The sequence below is a fragment of the Cyprinus carpio genome, chromosome B5, assembly GCF_018340385.1.
Source record: "Cyprinus carpio isolate SPL01 chromosome B5, ASM1834038v1, whole genome shotgun sequence".
NCBI lineage: Eukaryota > Metazoa > Chordata > Actinopteri > Cypriniformes > Cyprinidae > Cyprinus > Cyprinus carpio.
In genome coordinates this window covers 7,614,592-7,642,591 of record NC_056601.1, presented here as the reverse complement: position 1 = coordinate 7,642,591, position 28,000 = coordinate 7,614,592, and the positions used below count along the sequence as shown (strand labels likewise).

Below are 28,000 nucleotides of genomic sequence, written 5' to 3'. Positions count from 1 at the left end.
ATAACTGTAGCTAAGTGATAACGGATTGCATTGTTGTTCGATTCATTTTCTTATGTCCCCTTTCTGTCTGTGTTTAGCCTGTAGGGTCACCGGATACAAGTCCTCGAGAGTCTCTGTTCCAGTTTGAAACTGAAGACCTGGAGCTTTTACCAATCAGAGATCTGGCTTTATTTGGCCACAGTGACACAACAGAACAGTTTGAGTTTACTGTAGGACAAGTCTGCTTCAGCTAAAACACACAAACACATTTGAGGACATGCTGAGCTGTTGTGCAGAGCCCTTAGCTCTCTGCTGAGACAAGAATCAGAGCCAAGAACGAAAAGCAAAAATCAGGACTTTCTTTACTCTACTGTTCTCCATCTGCTGTGGGAATGGAGGTTCCTAATGAAGTTTTCACCTTCAGTACAATAAACTGATTTGTTGTCTAGTGGCAACAGCAATCTCATGAGGAGATGTAATATATTGTTTACAATGCTTGTTTTCTGTTAAATAACTGATTATTTATGTAATGTCAGGATGTTACTCATCATATTTTAAGAGCAGTTCAATTCTACAAACCATGATTTCCTCAAAAAAAGCCCTTTAATTCAGGTTTTGTTGCACCTTAATACAAAGAGCACTGTGATATACACTACATGGCCAAAAGTGTCTGAACATTTTATCACCATATGTGCTTGATGAACGTTTAGTTTTAAAACCTTTGGCATTAATAGGTAGTTTATCCACTCTATACTGCTGTAACAGCTTCTGTTCTTCTTGGAAGGCTTTTAAACATATGCAGAGATTTGCTGTCACGTTTGGCCATGTGGTGTATGTGGCACTCAAATCTGATACTATTTAAACAATGTGCCTCAAACATACAATATATGAGGCACTGCTTGTGAAGACTAATATCATGAATTAATTAGTACAAAGAATATTTTGGTCAGACAGTTACTGTTGCACCATTGTTTATGGTGGATCCAATGGAATTTATTATACATTTAATTAACACATTATGATGACCGTTTCTGAATAATACATTGTTGTTCTTGTATGCAAATTGCTAAAAGAGTCCCATTAAAAATAATGACAATTTAGCTCATTGTAAAAGTAGCTCATTGCAATCTGTTTTAATAACAAACTGATTTTATTCAAAAGAGTGTGTTTTATTGTTGGGTATGTTATGGTTGCCTTAGTAAAATCCAAAAGAAGTCCAAAAGGGTTTGTGTTCTTTCAGGTTACTGTATGAATTTTAAATGCCTTCAGCATGAATTATAACAGTTTTGAGTTTTTTAAAGTTGGGAAGTGCAAGTTGATATCTGCAGGAATCATGACACTGTTAATGGTAAAACCTAAGTATTGTAAATGTTGCTTTACCAAGAAAAAACTCAGATAAAAACATAAAAACCCATATAAATATCTAAATGGCGAAATATAAAAATGTGAGATAATTATATACATTACCGTTCAAAACTTGATCTGTAAGATTTTTGTCTTTGAAAGAAGTCTCTTATTGGTACTCACCAAGGCAGCATTTATTTGATAAAAAAAATAATAATAATAATTTTATTACAATAAAAAACTTAAAATGTCATTTTTTACTGTGATGGCAAAGCTGAATTTTAAGACTTCTGCATCATATAATCCTTCAGAAATAATTTTAATATGCTTTTTGGTGCTCAAGAAACATTTCTTATCACTGTTGACATTGTGGTGCTCAATATTTTAGTGGAAATAACCGTGAAACGTTTTTTTTTTCTGGATAATTGCAACAAACAATGTAACTATATAAAACTCACTTTTGATCGACTGATCAATTTAATCCATCTTTGCAGTATAAAAGAATTCTTTTTTTTTTTTTTACAAACAAAATATTATATTTAAAATGGCTAAGCGCGTTTTTGTCAACCACGTTCTTTTATTATACTCCAATTATCATTTCAGTGCAGAACTGTGTAGTATAAACCTGTAGGCTTGTGTGGTGAATAACAGATGGACCAAACAATGAGTTTTTAGGTTTCTCTTGATTGGTCCGATTGTGGCCTACATGGCGCCCTCTGGAGGATTATTTGAAAAAGCCACAAGTTGCTAGTGTAGTGTACTGTACAACAAGCCTCCTTACAGCTGGCTTGTCTTCGTCTCCAGGAAGTCGCATGAAAGCTGTTCCGAGAAAAATGGCTGCAATATGCTACATGTAATCCTTCAAGATTTTCAGACGCGTCGCTTGGAAAGTCGCATGGTGTTCGCCACAGTTGAAGAGTCGAATGGGATTTTTGTGAGCGTGTGTGATCGCTGGTGAGCTGTAGGCCCTTCAGTGATGCCTCGGATCGTCGTGAGATCCTGAGCCGATCAGAGCTCCGCTTCACACAGCTGGACGCTCGACGTACTCCGGGATGTTCTATCTCTGCGCTTAATCCTGCGTGAACATAAACGTCAGAGAAAAGTAACCCAGTGTGAGTTTTATTATTTACTAAATGGAGAAACTGGTCGGTTTTTGTACTAAATAAAATGTAAATAGTTTTAAGGGTTATTTAATAATGTAAATAAATCCGTTTTAGTCAGAGAGAAACCGTTGTCTGACAGTACACACTTGGTCGATCGGGTTGGCAACCGAGAACCGGTTCTGAAAAGAAACAATTCTTTTATTTAATTTGTACAATATACCGAAGCCAATTTATTTTCTTCATATTCGTTTTCTCTGCCGCTTTGGAGGGACACCGTACTAAAATCCTCAGACGTTTTTTCCTGAGCTAATTATTCGCGCCTGAAGTGGGACTCTTATGAATCGGTTCTTTTGAATGAATCAATTCGAAGTGGTTGTAGGATAATGAATCAGTCAACGATTTAAATGTTATTCTTGTTTGTTTAGATTTTTTTTTTTTTAATCGTGATATATAGTTAGATAATTGGATTGGTTGGACGATATCTGTCTTTTGATGTCAATTATTACAGCAGGTTTAGACTTAATCTGTGAAATAAACTTTTAAAATGTATTTTTATGTTAGTCAAAATACATCATCATTTCTTTATGCCGTCGACGTCTTTAAACTGAAAATTGAAAACATAAAAAAAAAACGTTTCTCTGTGTATCTATGTTGTCAGTACTGTATGTGCCAGACATCTGCCCACGCAACTACTGTCAGGACTGACTGTGTCTTAACGCCTAGTGAACTGCCTAGTGAACTAGACAGCACTTTTGAACATCATGGTCAGCCCAGAGATGTTGTACAGGTAGGCAGCTCTGTAGGTTTTTATACAAAGTTTGTTCTCTCTCTCTCTGTACACAGAAACCTGGCCACTGAGTTTATGAACAGTCTGGAGAGAGAATCATGCTGCCTCCGTCAAGAAGGGATTTTGTATCTCTGACTCTCAGCGAAAGTGGCAGCTACACCGACAGCAAGCAGTGGCACCGGCAGTCCTGCTGGAGGGTGAGTTTAATAGTCAACAATCTTTAGTTTCTTAACATTGTGGTTTTATCCAATAGTTTCGAAGCCCATCAGTAGGGTAATCTGATTGTTTTGCCTAATATTTGATTACAAAAATGTGATAATACAATCATCTTGGCTTCATCTCCAGAAATGGAAACAGCTGTCCAGATTGCAGCGCAGCTTGATCCTGTTTACACTCATGCTGTTGTTGGTTTGTGGAATTGCCACATCTCCCACTCTCATAGGGCACTGGAGAGGTGAGATGCTATAAAAAACAATTGAAAATGAGCTTCCAAATTGTCTTGTTGAAAAAAAAAAAATGAGAGTAATGCATAAAAAAATTATAATATGGCCCCTTTAAAGTTGGGATGTAACGGAAGTAGAATAGAGCTTTTCCGATGCACATCCAGTTGAAACAGTTGTTGGTTAGAATGAAGCAGATCTGAATGTGAGCTTTTAGGTATCAGATCAGTAACGTGTTTAGAAAACAGATTCATGCCTTCAGACTCATTTTACCTTCTCTGTGTTTATGTTTCTCAGATGGTGTGGTAGGAGAGCACGGGTTCGATGGAAAACAGCCATTTGTTGTCAACCTGAAAAATGAGTACAAGTCCATTCTTCCTGAGCCGCCCTCTGAGGTTAGTCTGACCTATTTGTTTCTTGCTTTCTGTTTGGATGGCCTCTTTTTATGAGTAACCTGATAACTCAAGGTTACAGGCTGTGCTTTTTGCTGCTATTTGAGGTTCGTGGCAGTAACGTATGTTTTCTTCTGAAAAACAGAAAAAGGACTACCGTAGACGTGGATTGCCTGTCTTGCAGAACCGTTTGCAAACCAAAACAAATGTTTCAGGTCTGTTGGGAGTAGAAAATCAGAGACTGGACTTGAATAATGCAAATAAAGGATCTGAAGAAGGAAAGCCAATCATTAGGTTTGTTGTTTAATGTCAACTGTAGTGAAATACCTTATAAATACAAAAGCATGTGTATTTTGTGTGATGATGAGCTTGGCTGGGATAGAGGACTGCATGATCATATGATTTGTTTATTATTATTATTTATTTCTCACATGTGTGTAGTTGGCGTGGAGCTGTGATAGAAGAAGAACAGGCATCTGATACTGACACCAAAGACACAGAAATCCAAGATGACCCAGCTTCATTAGCACATGGTTTGTTATTTTGTCAGCTACACTCCTTTGATATTGAACGCGATAGAGCCAGTTGCTCAGTCTATTAATACTTTCTAAATATAAACCCAGTTTATGCAGCTAATCTGCCAAATGCATTTGTTTCTTTTTATGGATTGCACTAAAGCAGCTGTTTCCTGTGTTTCTGTTTCTTTCAGCTGAGAGCAGGCTGGAGGCTGTGAGAGAAGCTTTTAGACATGCCTGGAAGGGTTACAAGAACTTTGCTTGGGGTCACGATGAGCTAAAACCGATCTCTAAATCACATGGAGAGTGGTTTGGACTTGGGCTGACCCTAATTGATGCTCTGGACACCATGTGGATCTTGGGTCTCAAAGAGGGTAATTTAGTTTGCTAGAGAAAATACATTACAGAGTCCAACAAGGACTTTTCTTGTGGGAAAAAAATCCAGTCCAAGTCACAAGAAATTATATAACTTCCAAATCTATTTAATTTTTTAGAAAAAGTGTAATATATAGTTGATATATTTATCCATTGGTGGATCAGCCCTAAACTCACAGCCTTTCTGTGTAAGGCTGGTTGAGAGCTTCAACAAAACAGAGCAATTATAGCAGCACAGAACCACCATTTTCACACTTTTCTGAGAGGATTACTTAATAATAGTGATATGTCTTCATGTTAAGAAAAAAAATTTGTAACAAAAAAATTATCTGCCTTTTTTTTATGGTGTGTAATGTGGTTTACCTGATTTACATAAATCTTGTTGACAGAGTTTGCAGAGGCCAGGGAGTGGGTGGCCAGAGCGCTCTCCTTTGATAAGAACGTGGATGTTAATCTGTTCGAGAGCACCATTCGTATACTGGGTGGCCTTCTTAGTACTTACCATCTGACCGGAGACTCCTTGTTCCTGGAGAAAGCTGTGAGTAAGAAGGGCATGCTGATGAAAGGGCTGGAGTCTGCAAAGTTTTTCTTTATTTTCTGGTGATTTTATCACGTGACTCTTTTATAGAAAGATATTGGCTCCAGACTGATGCCTGCCTTCAACACTGCTTCAAAAATCCCCTATTCGGATGTGAATATTGGGAAGGGGACGGCTCATCCTCCGCAGTGGACTTCAGACAGTACTGTAGCTGAGGTCACTAGCATTCAGCTAGAATTCAGAGAGCTCAGTCGACTTACCGGAGACCCCAAATATAAGGTCAAGACAACGGACAGTCTTTCTCAGTTAAGCCCCGAACACTCATTTAAGCAATTCTGTTCTCATAGGAACAGGTGGTTACTTTTCTTCAGTTTCTTTCTGTAGCTGGCTGTAATGGAGGTGATGAAGCAGGTGCACAAATTGGATGGAAAGCAAGACGGGTTAGTGCCGATGTTTATCAATACCAACAACGGGCTGTTCACCCATCAGGGCATTTACACACTGGGTGCCAGGGCTGACAGCTACTATGAGTACCTGCTGAAGCAGTGGATACAAGGAGGCAAGGCCGAGAACGAGTGAGTAGAGTCTCTAAATGTTTGAACTTGAGAGAGTAAATACCAAAATTTTAGCTGTGGTATGATGACAGCCTGTAGTGCTAATACTAAATCAAAAATGGGTGACTGTTAAAATTAAACTAAATATATGTATATACAGGTTCAGGTTCAAAGATTTATGTGCTCCCATTTTTATTTATTTTTTTCAGATTGCTGGATGACTACCTGCTGGCTGTGGAGGGCGTGAAGAAGAACCTCCTGAAGAAGTCTACTCCTTCCGGCCTTACATTTGTAGGAGAGCTGTCCCATGGCTACTTCAGTCCCAAAATGGTATGCTTGTTCTCAAAGAAAAACAACCCCTCAGTCCCAGCACAATCAAATAGCTCATGCAGCCCTTTTTTCTTCCTTTCATGTTTCTTTCAGGACCACTTGGTTTGTTTTCTGCCTGGCACACTTGCGCTGGGGGCACATTTCGGCCTTCCTGCGGATCACATGGAGCTGGCAAAACAGCTGATGGAGACTTGCTACCAGATGTACGCCCAGATGGAGACAGGTCTGAGCCCGGAGATAGCTCATTTCAACATGCATGAGGGCAGCACACAGGATGTAGAAGTAAAGGTGAGCTCAGGAAGAGCTTTCAGGTAGCAGCTGTGAAACAGGCGTTTGTTTGTGAAATTAAATCAACTTTGTGATCTCCTAATGTCCTACAGATTGCAGACCGACACAACCTTCTGCGGCCAGAGACTGTAGAGAGCCTCTTCTACATGTACAGATTCACTAAGGATAAGAAGTACCAGCAGTGGGGCTGGGAGATCCTACAGAACTTCAATAAGTACACAAGGGTATGTGAGAGAGTGATGAAATGGTTCCACTGTCACCTTGAAATCTTTTAGAACATGCAAATCTGTGGAAGGTACATGTTTTACATGTTTTCCATTCTAAATGGTATGAGAATCAAATGAGTGCATAGCCAATTATTGTGTCTTGAAAAGAGTTTTCAGATGGTGTACTGTGTCTGGTGGATTTTTGAAGTTTGTGCTTTTGCATGATTTTCAGATAATGTTGTCCACAGTCCCATTGCTTAATAGTTTATTTATACTACTGTTCAAAAGTTTTGAGATCAGTACTTTTTTTTTTTATTAAATTTGATTTAATAATTTTATTTAGCAAAGAATTATTAATCAAAAGTAACAGTAAATACATTTCTAATGTTACAAAAGGTATTTCAAATACATACTGTTCTTTCAAACTTTTTTATTGATAATAAAACAAATGTATTATGGTTTTCAAAAAAATATTAAACAGCTCAACTGTTTTTAACATTGAAATTAATTGACATTCCTAAGCACATATTGGCATAATAGAATGATCATGTGACACTGAAGACTGGAGTAATGTCTGCTGAAAATTCAGTGTTGCATCATAGGAATAAGTTACATTATAAAATAAAACAAAATAAAAAAACAGCTATTTTAAATGTTAAGAAAATGCCAAAATATTACTGTTTTTACTGTACTTTTGATCAAATAAATGTAGCCTTGGTGAGCATAAGAAACTTTTGTGTTTTCTGTCACAAACATTTTAGAAATCTTACCAATTTTTCTTTTTTTCAGGCATGAAACTTTCTTTTAAATTAATAAAATATTAAAAGGACATGGAAAAGTTGAATTCAGCTGATTTTTGTCTAGTTGTGCTCAGTTGTAAAGTGTTTCTTTCACTAATACTCGTATCGTATGAATGTGATCTCTAAAGTTAGTTAAAAGTGAAGTGAAGTAAAAATCCTTATCCATTCATCACTGGTCAGAAATTATGGAATTGAATGCAAGCATATTGTAAGAAAAATGTAAGCCTCATGACTGTCTCTCAAGATTGTTTTACATTCTGGGCCAAAGCCAAACTTTGTTGCTCTCTCAGAATGAGACTCATGATATCGTTGACTCGCATCTGATTTTCATGTGTCAGATACGTGGCTACATGACTTCTCATATTTCCTGGTTTATTCAAACATTGCTTCGCTCCATTTCCAAATGTACTTGCACTTTCTCTCTCTGCTATTCTGAACTTCACATTTAGCCTTCTGTTCATATCAAGAGTTTACAAGAATGTTACCAAACACGCTTCAGTACAGACTCGCATGTTCCTCTCCCCACAGGTTCCCACCGGAGGTTATACGTCCATAAACAATGTCCGTGACCCAGCCAATCCCAACCCTCGAGACAAGATGGAGAGCTTCTTCCTGGGTGAGACACTCAAGTACTTCTACCTGCTGTTTTCCAATGACCCCAACCTTATCAGCTTAGACAAGTACATCTTCAACACTGAGGCCCATCCTCTGCCCATATGGCCACAATCAGAGTAAAGGACCCACAAGCACACGTGCATAACCAAACACACCTCTCTCAGGGCCATGAACACATTTGATATCCAAACTGCCATCTTTTTCTACACTAGGAACTAAAAAAAAAAATGAAAACAGCCATGACAGCAACTAGTAATAGTACTAGTAAGAGTTTGTGAATTTTTTACTCTATTTATGCTATTGTTATGCTGTCGATCAGCTAGGTTGCTAAAATTATCCCATTCAATCAGTATGTGCAGTCTTCTCAGCCCAAGCACACGGACAAAAATGTTCATACTGTGAAACCTTATGGGGACTGCAAGCACTTTATGGTGTGTTTTCTTATAATGAAAGAATTACTGTTGTTTGTGTTGTGGGGATTTAGGGAGTCTCACCATCATCTGATGGTCTATTTAGCTTTGTAAAAAAAAAAATCTTTACATCATAAGTTTTATTTGTTTTCCAAAGCTTATATCACCTATACGAACATTTGAAACATTCAGTATAGTTATCAGACAGCATTGTATGATTTTATCTTATCTCGTGATCAAGTAAATGCAAGGGCCAATGTTTGTGTTTTTATTAATTATTTCAAATATTTCTTTTATTTTGAGTTTATAACCCCAACCTTGCTGTAAAATGTCATTCCTGTGAATAGGAGAAATTTACTTTTTTTGAGCTTGGTGTTAGTTAGAGGGTTTATTTTTTTATAAAATGTGTTCTTTTGACGTTAAAACTCACTAGCAGGTGGACCATTATAATTATTATTTAGTTGCTGGTTGTTGTTTTTTTTGTTTTTGTTTTTTTTAATCAATTTGGTCCCACTTGTTGTGATTGCAGTCAAAATTATGTATTTTAATACAACGATAAGATAAGCACAATGTTTTTAAGGGTTTATATTATAGCAGTTTTCACTCTTTCAGGGGACCTACATCAGATGTGATTGTGTCAGTAGTATTTTTCTGTGTACGATGAAGAACTTCATGGTATTGGTAGATTTTGTAAAATATGAAAAATTGGATTTTGTTTTCTTGGGGTGGTTTTCTTAGAACTTTAAAATTCTTGAAATTTCCAAGTGTTTTCTTGCAGGAAGAAAAGTTGAGCTTTGCTATTCATTTTTCACTACTTACTACCCATCAGTTAGTGGGCCTGAGCTTAAATCAAATACTTTTTTAACCATTAGAGAATATTCTTGCTGTTTACACAGATTACAGATGTACTATGTGCATTGTATTTGAAAAGCTTGGTTGTACATTACATCTCACTGTGCAGAATCTTATATGAATATCCATTTTTTTAGGTAGTATATACATTAAAGCCACAGTAGATGTTCATTAAGGGCTGAGCATTAACCGGTTTCTCGTTTGTCGTGGTGTAGTGAGGTGTTCTGTTCCGCGTGTGCCTTTACATACAAAGCAATGACAAATGTTGTCTATTTTCAATCCAGAGAATCAAGTTTTTATGAGAATTCAGTCTATTTTAAACATCTCATTCCTGTTGTGAAGCTATCTACAATTTGTTTTATGTGAATAAATACTTTTGTGCTCATTTATAATACAGTGTGGAAGTGTTAAATCAACTTGCTATCTGTATTCTATTTCTGGTTTTTATTTTCTCTCATCGCGTGAGAAACTGAAGACAGCTAAACTCAGTTGAGCTTGTGTATCTCACAGATTTAAAATGAAGGGCTTTTCATGTCTCGCTCTTAATTGTTTGTGCAAATGTCTTGAAATATTAGATCCCTCATGCATACTGACAAATCAACATAATTTTGAATCATTCATACACCAAAGATGAACTTCAAAAAATATTGTGAAACAGGAGTGATGAGACAAGTAATGTTGTACAGCTGTACATATTCCTTGTAATGAAACATAAGAGTGAATTTGTACATTTTTTTTCTTTCTTTTTATTGACATTGACATTTCTTGAATGTACCTTTTTAATGTCCATTTCTGTGGCAAAATAAATGGATTTAATCAATATTTTACAATGTTAATAATAAATTGTACATAAAATGAACTCATGATGACTCCTTCATTGCTGCCTGCACCCACTGAGCAATGATTTCAGACTCCTCCTTCCGAGCCACAATCACAGACTCAGGATCGTTAGGGTTGGACTCCCTGAGTAAAAAAAAAAACGGAAGAATGGTCAGATGACAAAGCCAAATAATATGCATTTTATTGTCTTCATTTCACACGCAAGTTCTGAAAATGTGCACCTCAAATCCAGATGATGAGCTCCCTCTGGTATGTTGATTGCAATCAGTGATGGACTGAGTGTCTTCCTGATTCAAGTGAAAATAATTCCATCATTTCACAGAGAAGCACGACAAAACACTTTTTCATAAACCTCAACAGCAACCAATAACAATGGAATTACTAAAGTTAATTATTCAGATCAATTTTTAGCAAGGAAAAAAAAAAAAGTTTTAAAGTAAAACTGTCTTACCCCTCCATTAGCCCAAGGATCAAGATCACCATTGGAAAATATGATATTGCTTGCGGTGGAGAGATCTAGAAGACAAAATTCAAATGGATGCAACACTGAGCTCCCATTTTATTGCGAACATCCAAAGAATATTAAAAGGACCAAAGACAAGCAGAACCTGATGTATAATCATAAGCTAAAACCTTAAAAAATTTTTTAAAAAAGCACTGTTTTTTAGATATAGCTTACCGTCGCCCCAGAACTGGGTCTTCAGCCACCCTGGACGTGGCACCACCCCCCATCTCTTGGAGCAATACTGTTCTCTCTGCTGCTCGGTGAATGTCATAGGCGGGAACATGTCTGTCACATTGTTACTCTCATAACACATCTCGATCTCAGTGCAGGCCTAAAAAACAAATACATTTTCTATATACAATTACAAGTGAAAGAAAATTCTATTCATACTATAATGACCCTAATACATCAGATTAAACTTTAAAATAAATTTCCTTACAGCAGTAATTCAAGATGAATTTCTAAAAATCATAGTGTCAAGTATTTGGACTGAAGAACTTTGGAACCTGGAGACGATTTAGAATTTCTGGTTCCATCGTCCTGAAGTCAATGGTCTTTTTGGTTATTTGCCATAGATAATGTGGTTAACTGAAAAATATAATGTCTTGGAAAAGGTGGTTGCTAACAATTAGCTAAGAGGTTTTCAGGAATATTATACATCATCACATGCTCTTGCAATCTATTCCGGTTGGATTCATATTGCGACCATGTTGTTTGTTTATAGATTTTTACTCGTGATGATTGTATTTAGGCTTCAAAAATCAAATGTTCACTTAAAGTTTATCTTGATGAACAATTTGTGTAAGAATAAAACTTTTGTTGGAGGTTTTTTTTTTTTTCCTGCAATAATCCAAAAGCCAAAGGAAAAATCATATTGGAACCAGGGTGACGCAAACTTCTGTGTTGGCCTACAAAATGAGGTCATCTAAAGACTTGTGTTAAAATCTAATATCCAGGGTTTAGAGAGAACTAATCAAGGTACCTGGTAATCCCATGCATAGCTGTCAAAGCCAAGGCCACAGCCGGTGGGGTCGGCACACTCCACATAGAGACTGTAGAGGTCATAACATGTGAGCTGGCCAGTGGAATTATACACAATGCCTGTGGGGTGGCACAAAATTAATGCAGAAGCCTTTTGAGCCTTGCCAGTACCAGAGGGATTTAAAAAAGAAAAAGAAAATGAAATCTGTGCAAAGCTGCTGTCATTTACCAACAGTATCTCGGAGTGCCGACATGAGATCAGTGCCATTCAGCATGGTTTCACACGCCACCTGTAAAAGTAAAAAGCACTGCGATTTATCTTTAAGACACACAATCACATCGGTTCAGTTCCGACTGCAGGAACTGCACTGCTAAGCAATTTTAAAAGGAACCAGATGGGCTGGAATGGTTTCATTTGCTATATGCATCAGGAAAACATTTGATTAACACCATTAGGTTTTGCATTATGCACTGAAGTATTTCAGTGGCAAGCTTTTTTTTTATGCTATCCCCTTTCCATTTGGTGATTGGGTTGTCTGAAAATTCATGCTAGTGACAAGTCCAATACCTTCACAGGGAAGGCTGGCATGCTGCCCATGAAATGAGTGCTGTAGGGATAATCTAACATGGCCATCATGGTGAAGGCATTACGTAAGAATCCGTTCAGCTGGTGAATGTCCTTTGGGGTGGAGGGAGTTTTACACAGGAAGAAGGCAGACTGGATGCGTCTGTAGTCTAAATAAAGTATAAATGGGAAAACATGGAGAATGAAATGCATTTTTAAGAACAAAAGCATGCACAGACTGAACACGGTTATCCATTCTGAGTGAATGGCAATGGATACCTTTCTGTTGTGCCAAAGTGTTGAGCTTCTGGAAAGCTCCTTGCACTGCATCTCTGCAGGCAGGCTTAAACTTCTCAAAATCCTGAATAAGCAAATCAATATTATGCTAATACAAAAATCATAAACACTTTTATGTACAAAAAGTATTACATTTTAAATGCATGCTTTAAAACAAAAGAAAGGGATTAAACATGAACATACAGCGGTAACATCCTGGAAAAACTGTCTAGAGTCTCCAAGACCTGCGGTGGACAGGATGGGAGCACTAGCGGCTAACGCCCCAGTCACAATATTCGGATACCTTATTCTCATGTAAACACTTAACATTCCTCCATAGCTGAAAAAAAAAACACACATAGCATACACTACTAGTTAGAATAATGATTTTATATATATACATACATATATATATATATATATATATATATATATATATATATATATATATATATATATATATATACATACATATTTTTTTTATTATATATTCCTGTGATGGTAAAACTGAATTTTCAGCAGCCATTACTCCAGTATTCAGTGTCACATGATCCTTCAGAAATCTGTCTAATATGCTGAGTTGTTCCTCAATTAACATTTCTTATTATCAGTGTTGAAAACAGTTTTTACTTATTTTTTATTTTTGTGGAAACATGGTAAACTAATGTTGAAACATTTTGGGAAAAGAAATAATAATACAAAAAGAAAATAGTTTATTTAGCAAAGATGCATTACATTGATCCAAAGTAAGAGTAAAAAATATTTAATGTCACAATAGATTTACATTTCATATAAATGCTGTTCTTTTGAACTTTGTATTCAAATAATGCATCATGGTGTCCACAAAAATATTAAGCAGCAAAAACTTTTTCCAACAGAACCAAGTAACCATTATTAATATTTGGGCCCCAATAAAAACTAAGCACCAAAGGAGAATATTACAATGATTTTTTTAAAGATCATGTGACATTAAAAACTAGAGTAATGGCAGTAACTGGAGCTTTGCCATCACAGGATTTTACATTTTAAAATATATTAAACAGAAAATGTTATGTTAAAATGTTAAATTGCAGTAATATTTCACAATTTTACCATTTTTTTAATCAAATTAATGCAGTGTACAGTACAATGTACAGTACAGATAGTTTTTGTTTTTTATTATTGTTATTATTCTTTTTGTTTAGCCTCATAATAATAAAATAATATTATGTAACCAGTATGGGTATATACATGTGTGCGTGTATGTATATATATATACACACACACACACACACATGCATACACACACACACACACACACACACACACACACACACAGTAAGTCTTTCAGAAGATAAGTTTCTCAACAAAATAAAAAGCACACTGAGAACCCACCTTCCACCAAAGACGATGACGGGACATTTCTGAGCTTCCAGTTCCTTCTTCAGCTCTGTGATCATGACCGCATAGTCAGCCAGGGCCTGCTCCACTGTCAACAGCCCAACCTTAGGGATATTAAATGAATCCTTCCCAAATGGAAGCGATTTTCCATAATACCTCTAGAATTTAAAGCAAAGCTTAAGATCAGTGGACCGTTATAGACTGTATGACTGCATAAACCTGACATCGAATACTGAGTCAACTGTCCCAGCTTGTCTAACTTCCTCCATGATCATATGATTTAACAGTTACATGAAAATCTTACATGCTCAGCAAATATGACCAGGGCTCCCTGCACTGCTGCCAGCTCTGTGATGAACCCTGAATTCTGTGCAAACTCCCATATGTCCCCTTCATTACCAGTGTAGAAGAAAATAGGTCCATTGCCTTTCTTCCAGTACTGATCTACAATAAACACACAATGCACTCACTCAGTATGGATATAATTTAAAAAGACAATAAAAGTTCTACCAGATGATAGTGTGGTAGATTATAATCACCTGTAATAAGGTAGCGCTGATCATATGTGCCATTGCCAAGGCTGTTGTAATTGAAGTGGTCTAAAATTTGTTTAAAATACTTTTCCTTGAAATCAGGAGCAAGGTCTCTGTGAGATGGAGTGACCTCATTATTGAGCTTTTCTTTCTAAAAAAAAGAAACCATCCCAAAGAAGACAAAAGAACAATCTGAAATACGAACAGAAAGATTTGTAAGAAAACAAATGAAACATTTCGTTAGCAAGGAAATGTCATAAATCAGCAGACAAATATAGGAAAACTGAAGAACAGAACTTGCCACAGATAAACGTGTCTCGGTTTTTCCAGCAAAGATCAGCAACATGAATCCCAGGAAAAGCCCATGTGCAGCCATCCTCACAAAGACCCTACACATCAAGCCTTGAAGCCTGGAATCTAGCAAAGTTTCATGAAATAATCACAGGGCCATTGACTGTCATGTGATCATGTGAGCTGTCATGTGACCTGTGTCATTGTTTACGAGTCGACTATAAACGTTACAGAGAAGCGCTTATCCCTGTTGGGTCAAGAGTACGGTGCGTGATTTACACCGTTATTATGTTAAAGGTTGTCTAAGCAATGAAGAGCAGCTTCGCAGACAGTTTAACAATAATTTAGCCAATAGTTTCAAAATAAAAGTCAAGAACCATTTCAAAGTAAAAGTCTTCATGACTTAAAATAACTGACAGGCTATTATTATTATTATCATCATTATTATTAATAATAAATAATAATAATAACAACAACTTAAATAATTTCTTGTAATTTCTACGATGTACGTAAGAGTTTTCCTCATTCTTCCACTGGAAAAAGTTGGGCTTAGACAGAAACCATCTTCACTTATGTATAACTTTTTTTTTTTTTTTTTTTTTTTTTTTTCAAAATACCTTAAGGAAAAAACAAATCTAAATCCAAGAAAATACCTAAATTATTTTCACTGTCGGACGTCGAAGGAGCTCAACCTCCCTGGACTGTAACCAGCTCTCTCGCCAATAAATTTTTTTCACATATATGTAGGCTTCAAAATGTGTAGTATTTCTGTGTGCAACACATATAGTAGCCTAATAGAACAAAACGACAAACCATAGATGTTTGCAGCTTTTTTATTTAGGCCTATAAATAGGCGGAGGAGCCCTTAATGGCTTGTTTACCAAACATCTGTAGCGCCATCTACTGTTCATATGAGTAACTTTGAAGGTTGAATTAGAGTAGATTTGCGCTCCTGGATATTTCACTTGTATCTCAGATAGTTTATTATGTGTCCACATATATATTAATATATCTACATCTGGACAAATGTGTCAAAACAGCACAATGTATCTCAATTTCCCTTTTTGTTTGTTTGTTTTTAAGATACTGTGAAATTAAATGTAATTATAACCTTATTTGGGAGAAATCTAAAGCTGTAAACTTGCTATGTAAAAAAATAGTAATATAGCAATGCTGGAATTTCCTCCCTCCAGGCTTTTTCGTGACTGTTTCCCTATTAAAATAGAGGCCAGGTAATAACTAAATGCTTCCTGGTGGTGTAACTCTTGGCCAGACAACCTTTATAGTTTCTGTCCTTAGTGTGCTGTATATGTTATTGTTTAAGTGTGTACGTTGTCTTTCTTAAATTTCGTTACGCAACACCTTTTTGTTTAAGTGAGCCATTGTGTACGTGCCCTACCTGCTTCTCAACAAGTCTCAGTCTCTCTCTTCTGGGAATGTGGGACTTCCTGAAGGCATGGCCAGTGGGAGGAACCACAGCTGTGTGTCACACTACAAAAATCACTTCCCTGTGAGTTCACGAAGAACTCTGGCTTACACCTGTTCAGGAACCACGCTCATATTCATGATTGATCACTTCTAGAAAGCAGTTCAAGTTCCTGACTTATCTCTGTCAATTTCTGAGCAGTGGTAAGTGTTGGTCATTGTACTACTGTAGTATTAGGTTTTGCTTTTATGGTTTTATTTTCTTACAAGAACATGCATAGCTCATAGTCTCACCTGCATTTGTGGGCAGCTGTCACATTCACTCTTTTTGTTCTTAGTGTTATTAGCGACCAAAATCTGGTGATTTCTCAGTACATCTTGGTATATAGTGATAGTTATTTTGTTCTAGAGGGCCATGCTGTACATAGAGTTGATCAAGCTGTGGGATGAGGCTGTGAGAGCAATAGACAGCCGGGACTGGCAGAGTGCTCTCACTAAACTCAACCAGATCACAGAACACAACTGTCGCACTATGTTTGTGGTTGCTTCGACACACATTGCCCTGGGTCAGGTGGACTTGGCCATCGAGGTACAATCATAAATGTTATATTTTATGTTGCAATTTATCATTGTCTTTGGTTGTTAAACTATTTTTGAAAGCTATAGTTTCTGTTTTAGGCTTTTTGATCTTTTAGATGCCAAAAAATATGATCATTCTTGTGCCATCTTAAAATTTAAAAGACAGCTGTGTGTTTGAATGTATGAAGTCCTAATTTGCACTGTGAAAATGATTATTAAAGTGATTATTAAACTTCACTTTCACTTTATTCATAAGTTTCCAGATTTAAAAATTAGACTTATGTTTCTTTTTTAAAAGTTGTTGAGGAGGTTAATTAATTAAATATCTTTTTTTTAAATGTATTTTAGACCATTTTTATGATATATTTGTATTTTCCCCACAAATAAATTTTTTAATACATTTTATTTGTTTTTTAAATAAATTTTAGTTTTTTTACAGTGCCCCCCCCCCCCCCCCCCCCTCATTTTTTTCATGGTTCCCCAGTGCTCCCTTGTGGCCCCCCGGGGGTCCCCTTAACCCAATTTGAAAACCCTTTGCATAGTTAATAATTTAGTAATTTCAAGGTAGTTAAAAAACAGAATCTGGAAATATAAACTGTAATTGTTATGTATTTGTTAGATACAAAGGAGATGTCTTTTGAAATGTCTTTGATGATGTCAAATGCTTTTTAGGCTCTCGACCAGGTAATCGCGAAGGATTCATGTCTTGCTGTGGGATTTTTTCAGAGGTCTGCCGTTCATATGATGGCAAATAGGTGAGGATACTGTAGCTCTCTAAGAATGAGTGGACTAGTCTGTCTGGTACGCTACAGCGTGATGCAACACAAACATCTTTAACACTGACATCTTTTGTTTAAAGTTGATGTTCTGGACAGCTGATTCACTTTGATCTGACACTGCCTCTTTGTTATCTTCCTCCCATTCTCTTTGCATTTCTGTCTGTGTCACTTTTTTCTAACACCAGGCTGGAGGAGGCACTGGCTGATTGTATATGGGCTCAGAAGTTCATGAGGGAAAACCCTGTTATTGACTACAAACAGCTGGGTCTTCGCTATAAAATGTACAGCTGGCAGGTCAGAACATAAGCATATTTTTTCTCTGTATGTGCAAAAAAAGTTCAAACAAAACCATATATTTAAGTATGAATTTATTGCACATTTGTTTGCTAACATTTTATTGAGAGGTGGGAAATTGTTGACAGCTTCTGTCTAGCCTTGTGTCAACTCTGCCATTAAACATGAACGTTGGTGGAGTTCACCTGCTCAGATATCCATCACAAGGCCTCTTTGAGGGCTGGGTGAAAAAGCTCCATGGTTATGCAATGTCAAATGCCAGCGTGAAAGAAGATAAGACATATCCAGCATTCCTCAGTTGTCAGGTTAAGCTCAGGTTAGCCTGAACAGATGAAACAACCTTTCTATTCCTCAAATGCCTATTAGCTGAAAAATAGAAACGTTTGCTTTGTAGAAGTTTCACAGAACCAAAGAGCTAAATTTGCACCACTAGTCCATTGTTAGACATGAGGAATATGTCCTATAGGTATAGTTTATGTGATTTCCTGGAAGAGTAATCGTGATGATGGAATAGAGGGTACTGTTCAAGGAAATGAATTACTTTACAGTTTTCCAAGAGTGCAGTAAAAAATATAATGTTACTTTAGGTGTGTGTGTGTGTATATATATACATATACATATACATATACATATACATATATATACACACACACAAGGCTGCATTCATTTGATAAAAAAAAATATGGTGAAATCAGTAATATTGTGAAATGAAAACCTGTTTAAAATAACTGGTTAGTGTCCCATGATCATTCAGAAATCATTCTAATGCTGATTTGCTGCTCAAGAAACATTCATTATTATCACAGTTAAAAACAGTTGTGATGCTTAATATTTTGGTGGAACATGATCATTTTAAAGGATTTTTCAATGAACAGAGAGTAAAATAAAACTCTTTTATAACATTATAAATGTATTTACTGTCTCTTTTGATCGATTTTTATATGCATACCTGCTAGATAAAAGTAAAAATTTATTTTTTAGAAAAAAAAAATATATATTTTTCTGGCTTCAAAAGCGGCCACTCAACTGAGACTGCCCTGCTCTCGCTTACTGAAACCCTGCGACTGGCAAGAGCAGCTTCCAAGTCCTCAGTACTCATCTTGCTGGATCTGTCTGCTGGTTTTGACACAGTCAACCACCAGATTCTCCTGTCCACTCTCTGAAAGATGGGCATCTCTGGAACCGCACTCCTGTGGTTTAAGTCCTACCTCTCAGTTAGGTGCTTCAGGGTGTCTTGGAGGGGTGAGGTTTCTAAGTCACAACTTTTTGCTACTGGGGTTCCTCAAGGCTCAGTGCTTGGAAGAGTTCTCTTCTCCATCTACATGACGTCATTAGGATCTGTCATTCAGAAGCCTGGCTTTTCTTATCACTGCTATGCTGATGACACTCAACTCTACTTCTCATTCCAACCAGATGATCCGACGGTAGCTGCTCGCATTGCAGCCTGTCTAAGAGACATTTCTAGCTGGATGAAGGACCATCACCTTTAGCTCAACCTTACTAAGACAGAACTGCTTGTGGTTCCAGCTAACCCATCGTTTCATTACAACTACTCTATACTGTACAGCTGGGTTCGTCAACCATAACTCCTTCCAGGACAGCCAGAAACCTTGGAGTTGTGATGGATCATCAGTTAAGCTTCACAGACCATATTGCTACAATGACCCGGTCCTGCAGATTTGCCTTATACAACATTAAGAAGATCAGGCCCTTCCTGTCAGAGCAAGCTACACAACTTCTTGTCCAAGCTCTTGTTCTCTCCAGACTGGACTATTGTAAGGCTCTCTTGGCTGGCCTTCCTGCATGTTCTATCAAGCCTCTGCAACTGATCCAGAATGCAGCAGCGAGAGTTGTCTTCAATGAGCCAAAAAAAAGCTCACGTTACTCCTCTCCTCATCAGGTTACACTGGCTACCAGTAGCCACTTGCATCAAATTCAAGGTACTGATGCTTGCGTACAAGACGTCCACTTATGTGCCCTCCAGAAGCTTGCATTCTCCAAGTGAACGGCACCTTGTGGCACCATCCCAAAGAGATTCAAAATCACTCTCACTGACCTTTTCCTGGACTGTGCCCAGCTGGTGGAATGACCTCCCAATCTCAATTCGAACAGTCTTTACTCATCTTCAAAAAACATCTAAAGACGCATCTTTTTCGCCAGCACTTGACCAACTTATACTAGCACTTACCTTTCTATTCAAATATATACTTTTAAAAAAAAAAAAAAAAAAAAAAAAAAAAATATATATATATATATCCATATCTCGCTGGTCTGATTGCTTCTATTGTTCTCATTTGTAAGTCGCTTTGGATAAAAGCATCTGCTAAATGATTAAATGTAAATGTAAATATATAATTGACCCCAACAATAGTGTATAATCTTTTATTGTCCTATTGATATGATGTAATGAACAGTGTGTACAACTTGTGTGTGGTTTTTACACTCACAGGTCCTTTATAATGCAGCAGCTGTCCACTCTAGACTGCAGCAATGGGACAAAGCCAGGGAAATTCTGACAGCGGCCTCACAGGAGAGAGGAGCGGGCTGGAGCAACTTGATAGGCATAGCTCTTGAGGCTATTTCTGTAAGACCTATGTAATAATTTTATTAAGAAATTGCTAAGAGGACACTGAAAAGTTTATTTTCTCTTATAGTGCAAGAGATCCCTGCTACATTATGATTGCTCTTTACTGATAATGTATCGCTGAATGCAGTAGATTGTGATGATTTCATCAGTCTGTGTTTTAAGCTAACAACACTCCACTGAACATTGTAATCATGAAATGTCCATTTTATTCCCAGAGGAGAGAGGTTTTGGAGCCTCTCTTGGTTCCTGAGGGTGAAGTGTTCCGTCCCAGGAAACAGGAGGTAGACCAGCTTAAACCGAGGGACTTCTTGGGTGAAGCTAAGGTGACTTGCATCTTCACACTGTACAGCTGCTTTAAAAGCTGTTTGGAAATTAACTATAAGATGCAAAATTCAATAATAGTTCAGTATATGACATTCAAACACAAAATAAGTGATACAGTTGAAAACTGGACAAACCTAAATGTGCCCAATGTCAAATATTACAAACAAACACATTGGAATGGCATGTACATATGCCGTACCTTAAAAATGCAAACTTTTCATGTTTCAAGTAACATGCTCTAAGTCAGTGGCTCAACCTTTTTGACTCAAATAATTTTTACGTTATCTTGAGCAGGTCATCACTTCTTTGATTCCAAATGATGACTTCAGAGGTTTTGATCCTCTCAGACCACAGGTACAGTAACTACACCTGTCAAATTTTGCCCTGCTTTCTACCATCTTTTGGTTTCTAACTAGATTGCACTGATTATGTATGTCTCTGCAGAAACCAGGGTACTATGAGCCAAAGGTAGAAGATGGCCAGTAAGTATTCAATAGACAGGAAATATTAAGACCAGTTGAATACACAGATATAATATATTGTACTAATTTTATGCCAAATTTAAGCACAAAGTATTTCTAATTAAGCTGGATATGTTATTCCTGCATAGGGACTCTCGTTACATGATAATGAAGAGTGCATATGTGGCAAAAGGGGCAGGGGAGCTCACGGTGCCTGCAGGAGCAGAAGTGTTTTTGTACAGTGATGATGACAAAGACGGACTGGCAATCATCATTTATGATGGAAAGGTGGGATACTTTTCCTTTCTAGAATGTGATGGACTGTTACAGAGGATTTGGAGGCACATTGAATGTTTTTTGACTTTATAGTCTCGCTTTCTTATTATTTCTCTAACATTCACAAAAGCAGTTGAAGTGGCATCATCAATGTGATATGATATTAAACATTTGACAGAATATAGAATAATGACTGGGATATTTCTCTTTTTTTAACTTTAAAAATATCAGAAAGGTCTGGTTCCCAATTTCCTGCTTGAACCGATGGGCAAGAAAAACAAGGGTAAAACCAAGCGAATTGTAAGTGTCCCTTTGTTTGTTTGTCTTTTAACTTCCTTATACTGTATGACCGCTTTCATTTGCCACAGTGTTCTTTATGGTTTTTAATAGTGTCTTGTTATTTGCCAAGTCTTACCCAGCTTTTCTCTTATTCAGTATGTTGAGCTTTATGAATGCAGACAGCTTTAAAGGCTTTTTAATTCTAGTCTAAAAATGTGCTTACACACTTTTCAAACCACAGAGATTTGGCAAAGACTGCGCTTTGCCTCATCACACTATTACTTTTAGTATCGTTTTGAGGAAAAGAAAAGCAATCATGAAAATAAAAAAGGTTTAAAAGTTTATAACCAATTCTGCCAGATATGTGATGATTAATTGTACAAAAACAGTGATCTATGTTTCCTTGCTTGGCATGCTGTATTAGCAGTGACCTTATTCTTTAGCCTCTGATGTTCAATGTCTGAATTAAAGTACCATATTTAGTGACTTTCTCTTTATATTTCTTTGAAGGAACTTGCCAATGGCATCCCACTTCCACCAGCCCTAAACCCCCCAAATCGACCCCAAGCTCCATCTCAACGTTCATTAGGTACAGAAAATAATTCAGATAAAACGGACACATTCAAACCAAAATTATTTGTTAAATGACTAAAGTTGTTGTGTGTGTGTGTTTTCTTTTATTTCATAAATATATATTATCATAAAAAATGAAAGATAATACAATCTCTAAACTTTCTCTTTTATAATATTTGATAGATGTCATTATTAAAAATGCACTGGCATTGTTTAAATACAGCACATGCTCCAGCATGTTGCGTGATGCCCTTATGTGCAGTTTATGTGCATTTCCTGTCTCTCCTTTAACTGTCCTAAATATAAAAAAGCAGAAATGACTGTACCAGTATTGTGAAGAATGTAAGTTTCATCCTCTCTCCTGTAGAGCTGCTCCCCTCCTATGCCGGTGCTACCCACACAACTCCTCCTACAACCGGCAACTCCACCCGCGTCCCTACACAGCAGGTGAGTAACGAAACACACTTGAAAATTATGAAATAATGCTAACCTCATGGCAGGACAAAGCAGTGAGCCCTTTAGAATGGAAACTCCAACGTTTTATAAGTGTGGGTTCTACCAACTTATCCTTATATGTAGGAATGTGTGTAAATATAAGGACAAAATTTGATAAATAAGGCCCCAGGTCTGTTAACATATTTGGCTGCATCCTCTGTGCTTATATCTTATATATTTCTGCAAATTCATTTTATCTCCCTGTCCAATTTGTCAAGCCTGAAAGCCAGTATTTCTGACAATATCATGTACTGTAGATGGAAATAGAAGCAGAGCATGATTAATGCAGTGGCCGTCATGGTTGATCTTTTGTGTGAGATGAGATCTTTTGAATGAGTTTTGTGACTCAGACATGAAGTGGAGTGGAGTGTTGAGGCAGCAGGCCTTTGATTTGGCCTGATTCAGTCAGAAATACACCCAAGGGAGCAAAAGAAAGCTGATAAAAAATTGAAAAGGGGACTATTTGAGGCCACTGTCTGGCAGAGAAACCTTATTACCATGTGACAAAACTTATATCTGAATATGCAAATACCTTGTGTGAATGAAATGGGGAAAATACTTTCATTTTTCAAGTTCTTGTATTGTAACTTCATATTCACTTGGCTTACACTTCCAGTGAACTGATCATATGTAGCTCTCAGTTATCTCAGCTATAACCTCAGATGTGCCCCCCCCACCCCAATTTCTCAGGCCCAAACTTCACCTCAGGAGTCTGGATCAGTCATAGTCAAGGTGCACTATTCATACACCATGGCTCTGAGAGTCCCTCTAGAAACTTCTTTCCGGGATCTGCAAGACAAAATCGCTGAGAAATTAGGACAGCCTGCAATGAACATTCGCCTCAGGTAATATCGCAGACCCGTAGTTTGCTTGACCCGCTTTTAGTTGCCATAAATTCCCAGCTTTAAAGTATGTTAGAACTCTGGTCACATTTTTCCATTAAACAAACCCCCACACCATCTCTAACACATACTACTACTTCCTCTCACAGACACAGAAGGAATGGCACCAGAGCACTAACACCACTGAATGGTGATGATAGACTGGATAGCCTGAATGGTGTTGCTGAATACGGACGTGCCCAAATTTGGTGCCAGGTAAACTAATTGCCATTTTGGACTGACAGCTATCAGGGACTTAAAGGAATCGTTCACCCAAAAATGAAAATCGTCATCATTTACTCACCCTTATGTCGTTCCAAATCTGTATAAGTTTCTTTCTTGTGTTGAACACAAAAGAAGACATTATGAAGAATTTTGAAGAATCAAACAGTTGTTGGTCCCCACTGACTTTCATAGTCAGTAAAGAAATACTATGGAAGTCAATGGGGACCTTCGACTGTTTGATTACCAGCATTCTTCAAAATATATTATTTTATGTTCAACATAAGAAAGAAACTTATACAGGTTAGCAAAGACACAAGGGTAAGAAAATGACAAAATGTTCATTTTTGGGTCTACTATCCCTTTAATATACTTTTTGTACCACTACTGCCACCAAACAGAATTGCAAAATTCTTTGTTTAGCTTATCTTGCCAAAAATGTCTGCCAGTGATTGAGCTAGTGCTTGCACAGTCACAGTGTTTACACCATTTGATGAAATCAACCTATAAATGCTTTACCCTTTTATTAAACTCCATGAACTTTGATCTATTATGAATCTGTTATGCAATTTTTTAATATTCTGGCAACCTGTTTTTTCCATCTTGTTCCAAAATGAGGAACCTCTGGCCAACAGGGCCATTCTCTATCAGATGGTGGCACTGTATGACTACAGTGCACAAGGCCCAGAGGATTTGGAATTCAGTGAAGGCGACACAATTGACATTCTGAGTGAAGGTACATAAACACAGTGATATCTTTGTTATTAATGTAACACACAAGTGATGGGGTAAGACAAGTATTTTTTCCATTTTGCAGTGAATGATGAGTGGTTAGAAGGACACATTGCTGGAAATATCGGCATCTTCCCTCGAAGTTTTGCTCATCGGGATACAGACAGCATCAGTGGGGCATCAACAGACTGACACAGCCTCTAAACATCAACAGTGGCTGTATTAGCCTTGAGTGAATAAGAACTTTCTCGTGTGCATCGACAGTCATGAGGGGTCCATCTGTTAAAAATTACAGTATTTATCTTCATGCCAAAATATGTCTGTGCCCAACTGCTGTCTCAATGAACATGATCACAATAACTTTTGAGCATACATTTTTAAACTTAAAATCAAAATAATTCCTCCTTTCCATATTTTTTTTTCTGTTCTAAAGGTGAATTTTTCTATAATAACATTTTCCTTGATTTATTTTTCCATTTACTTAATGAGATCACAGCAGTCTTTAAGTGCTTTTACCTGGAAAATAATATCATTTGGAAATTTAAGATAAAATATATTACTTATAATGGTACCGGAACATCCAAATTTCTGTCTAAATTAGATGCCAACTGGAAACTCCTGGCTCACCTTACAGAGTGAGTTCATTTAATATTAATAGAAAAGTGAAAATTTCAGGTACTTTTTGAGATCACAAAACAGGGCGGCTAGAGGCCAAATCCAAAGTTTTAAATAGTGCTCCATGGGATGCCAGCTTTAGTTTACATCATTGCCACCCACCTCTTCTTAACCTGCAGCTGACATGGTATTTATCATATACAAACTGAACAGCAGAGCAGTGCAGCAAAAAGAGATTATTTAACTTGCATCACACCCATACAATACACACCGCTGGCAGATTTTATTTCCGACTTGGTCAGATGTCATAAAATGGCTTTTAAATCATCCTTGTCCTGTAGTGAGAGCTGAATACACCTCAGCAAGGTATCTGTAATGCAGTGTTTAATGGCGTGGTGTGCTCTGTCAGACTGGGTACTGGGGCATGGCACTGCAGCATACGATCCCTCTGCTCTTTTATATTGCCGTAATTATGGGGTTGGCAGAGCCCAGCGTGACGCACATTTCCCTCAATTCCCATTAAACATTTTGCTATTAATCAAAGCCGTATCGCATTCTGACCCAACATTTACCGATCAGTTCTTCCCCTCCAACCTTCTGTCCCTGGATTTTTATTTGTTAAAGAGTGAAATTCAGCGTTATGTTTATGAGCTGTTGTAAATGGTGTTGTATAAGTGTCAGGGAGTTTTACAGTTTAACATGTTTCAGCATCAAAACAAGCTTCTGTCAGTTGTAACTGTACTGTATTTGGGTCTTTGTGTAGCGCAGCCAACGGCTGCAATTTAATGGCCTTGACTGCGCAACCCGTCATAAAAGTTAGTTGTTAATTCTGTACATCACTTGCCCTGTACTCAAAAGATAATGTGGGACTCTTTATAAAGAAAACAGACAGAAGAAAACAGCCAACTATGATGGTGCAAGGGGAAATCTGGAGACTCAATTTTAAGCCAAGAGAACAGGAGTTACTCAAATTAGGTTAAACCAACCCAACCACACAGCTTCATTAAATCACTCTCACAAATACGCGCACACGAACAGAGAAAGAAAGGACAAGGGAAGATATTTGGTATTTTAGCACTTAATTGAATTACTGGCATTCATTTTGGAGCACTTCTGAATGTGTATGTGTGCTTTTGGTAAGTGAGTCATAGTTGTGCGTGACTTACAGCTGAAGTGTATTCACTTCTACAGTGCATAAAGATCAATGAGCATCTCTATTGTCTCATTTAGGCCCATTAATTGTTCATTAATTTCTGCCACCATGCGCTGATGCCAAGAGCGGTAATTGCAAATTAGCAATGAATTTGACTCTTTTGCTGCAATGTCACCATCTTAAAGGGCTGTAAATCAGTGGGTTGGACACCTGGAAGAATGAAGAAAGTTCAGTTGAGAGGGTCTATAGATGTTTAGTCTCATTATCATTTTAAATCAGTCATTTAACTACTGAGGCTGTTGTCATTTATTTGAATGTTTAGTACATGTTCACATTTATTTTATTATGCTGTTTTGTTTAATTTGTATTATTGATATTTTTTATTATTTTATTTAACACCTATGTATACAGTCACCTTGGCAACACAAATTCACTTTGTTGATGTTGGACCAGTAAAACGCACTACATTAAAACTGGATTGGGTCAATCCAGAAACGGATGAGGTTAAATACAGCCTTAAAGGGAGCAACAGTCCATATGAGTTTATTAATAGCCCTAAGTGAGACTATTGGTGAACTGTAGGTTGTGGATGTCTGCTGACAGGCCTTTCTAATTCCTCTTTATGAGCTTAGAGGATGACATGTGTGTTTTAACTGAGCTTCCACAGCAGCTGAAATCCACAGACTGGCCTAAAACCTTGCTGGTTGCCTTTTAAGCACATTAGACAGCCTACATAATATGGATAATTATAATTGTTTAAAACAATTCATGGACTGCCATGAATGTGCAGTATGGATTATGCAGCTTTTCTCAGCAGATGCAGTATTAGACACAGTATCTGTGAGAGTTGGGTTCTTGCAACACCAACCTGATTTGAGCAGAGCTGTTTTTTAGATGATATTACTCTCTTTTCCCAGGCGGACACAAGCGATAAGAGAGCTTCAGGTATAAATGGAACACTCTCAAATAAAGCACATGCACATAAATGCGTCCAAACGCTGCCCTCGTTTTGTAAATCTGTTCAAAACAGCTTTCACTGCCCGTCTTAACTTAGGATAAGAAATCAGCTGTAAGATTGAAATGTAAGGGCCTTTAGAATTTCATCTGCACTAAGATATAAGTTTTCCAAAGGAAAATGTTAATCATAATCAGGTTTGGTTTTCATTAGTCATTACTGAAAAATGTATTTAGGTCACTTCTATTCTGGAAGTTTTTCTGTATTTAATGGCTCTCTGGAACGCTTGATTCTGATTGGTCAGTTATGGCTTTACTAGGTCAAATATTTTTGATCTCTAAATGGGATGTTCCACCATTGCCATACTGGCACAATTTTTATGTTTCATTGCAGATTGATAAATTAATATTTTTTAAATTAAATATTAAATCATAAGTATGTTGCAGTGTACGTCTTCCCAGCTTCTAACAC

The 28,000-nt window shown here is 37.1% G+C and overlaps 4 protein-coding genes across 4 annotated transcripts in view; 3 read left to right on the top strand and 1 right to left on the bottom strand.

Moving 5' to 3' along the window:
- si:dkey-61l1.4 (collagen alpha-1(I) chain) overlaps positions 1-1,307 on the top strand; it is a 44,904-nt gene extending 43,597 nt beyond the window's left edge. Inside the window, exon 68 of the mRNA XM_042724022.1 lies at positions 78-1,307. Within this exon, the coding sequence (XP_042579956.1) occupies positions 78-233 (156 nt within the window). The 3' untranslated portion in view covers positions 234-1,307. The remainder of the gene's footprint in view (positions 1-77) is intronic.
- A 744-nt stretch (positions 1,308-2,051) lies between these two features.
- LOC109052759 (endoplasmic reticulum mannosyl-oligosaccharide 1,2-alpha-mannosidase-like) lies at positions 2,052-10,387 on the top strand. Its single transcript, XM_042724020.1, has 14 exons — positions 2,052-2,435; positions 3,270-3,410; positions 3,559-3,667; positions 3,951-4,048; positions 4,191-4,339; positions 4,487-4,578; positions 4,755-4,934; positions 5,325-5,473; positions 5,564-5,752; positions 5,858-6,048; positions 6,237-6,357; positions 6,451-6,645; positions 6,738-6,869; positions 8,180-10,387. The coding sequence occupies exons 2-14, from the start codon at positions 3,312-3,314 to the stop codon at positions 8,384-8,386; spliced, it is 1,911 nt and encodes a 636-aa protein (XP_042579954.1). The 5' UTR covers positions 2,052-2,435; positions 3,270-3,311; the 3' UTR covers positions 8,387-10,387.
- dpp7 (dipeptidyl-peptidase 7) lies at positions 9,160-15,245 on the bottom strand. Its single transcript, XM_042724021.1, has 13 exons — positions 14,910-15,245; positions 14,615-14,759; positions 14,380-14,519; positions 14,070-14,233; positions 12,900-13,035; positions 12,699-12,780; positions 12,423-12,589; positions 12,084-12,144; positions 11,856-11,974; positions 11,048-11,204; positions 10,820-10,884; positions 10,590-10,660; positions 9,160-10,491 (listed from the first exon to the last, which is right to left on the bottom strand). The coding sequence occupies exons 1-13, from the start codon at positions 15,003-15,005 to the stop codon at positions 10,389-10,391; spliced, it is 1,506 nt and encodes a 501-aa protein (XP_042579955.1). The 5' UTR covers positions 15,006-15,245; the 3' UTR covers positions 9,160-10,388.
- A 1,138-nt stretch (positions 15,246-16,383) lies between these two features.
- On the top strand, positions 16,384-26,634 carry LOC109099026 (NADPH oxidase activator 1-like). Its single transcript, XM_042724019.1, has 16 exons — positions 16,384-16,528; positions 16,734-16,913; positions 17,576-17,658; positions 17,868-17,976; positions 20,426-20,560; positions 20,779-20,886; positions 21,182-21,241; positions 21,332-21,369; positions 21,498-21,636; positions 21,856-21,924; positions 22,414-22,492; positions 22,844-22,923; positions 23,662-23,816; positions 23,963-24,068; positions 24,687-24,810; positions 24,892-26,634. The coding sequence occupies exons 2-16, from the start codon at positions 16,740-16,742 to the stop codon at positions 24,996-24,998; spliced, it is 1,566 nt and encodes a 521-aa protein (XP_042579953.1). The 5' UTR covers positions 16,384-16,528; positions 16,734-16,739; the 3' UTR covers positions 24,999-26,634.
- Positions 26,635-28,000: the final 1,366 nt, after the last annotated feature.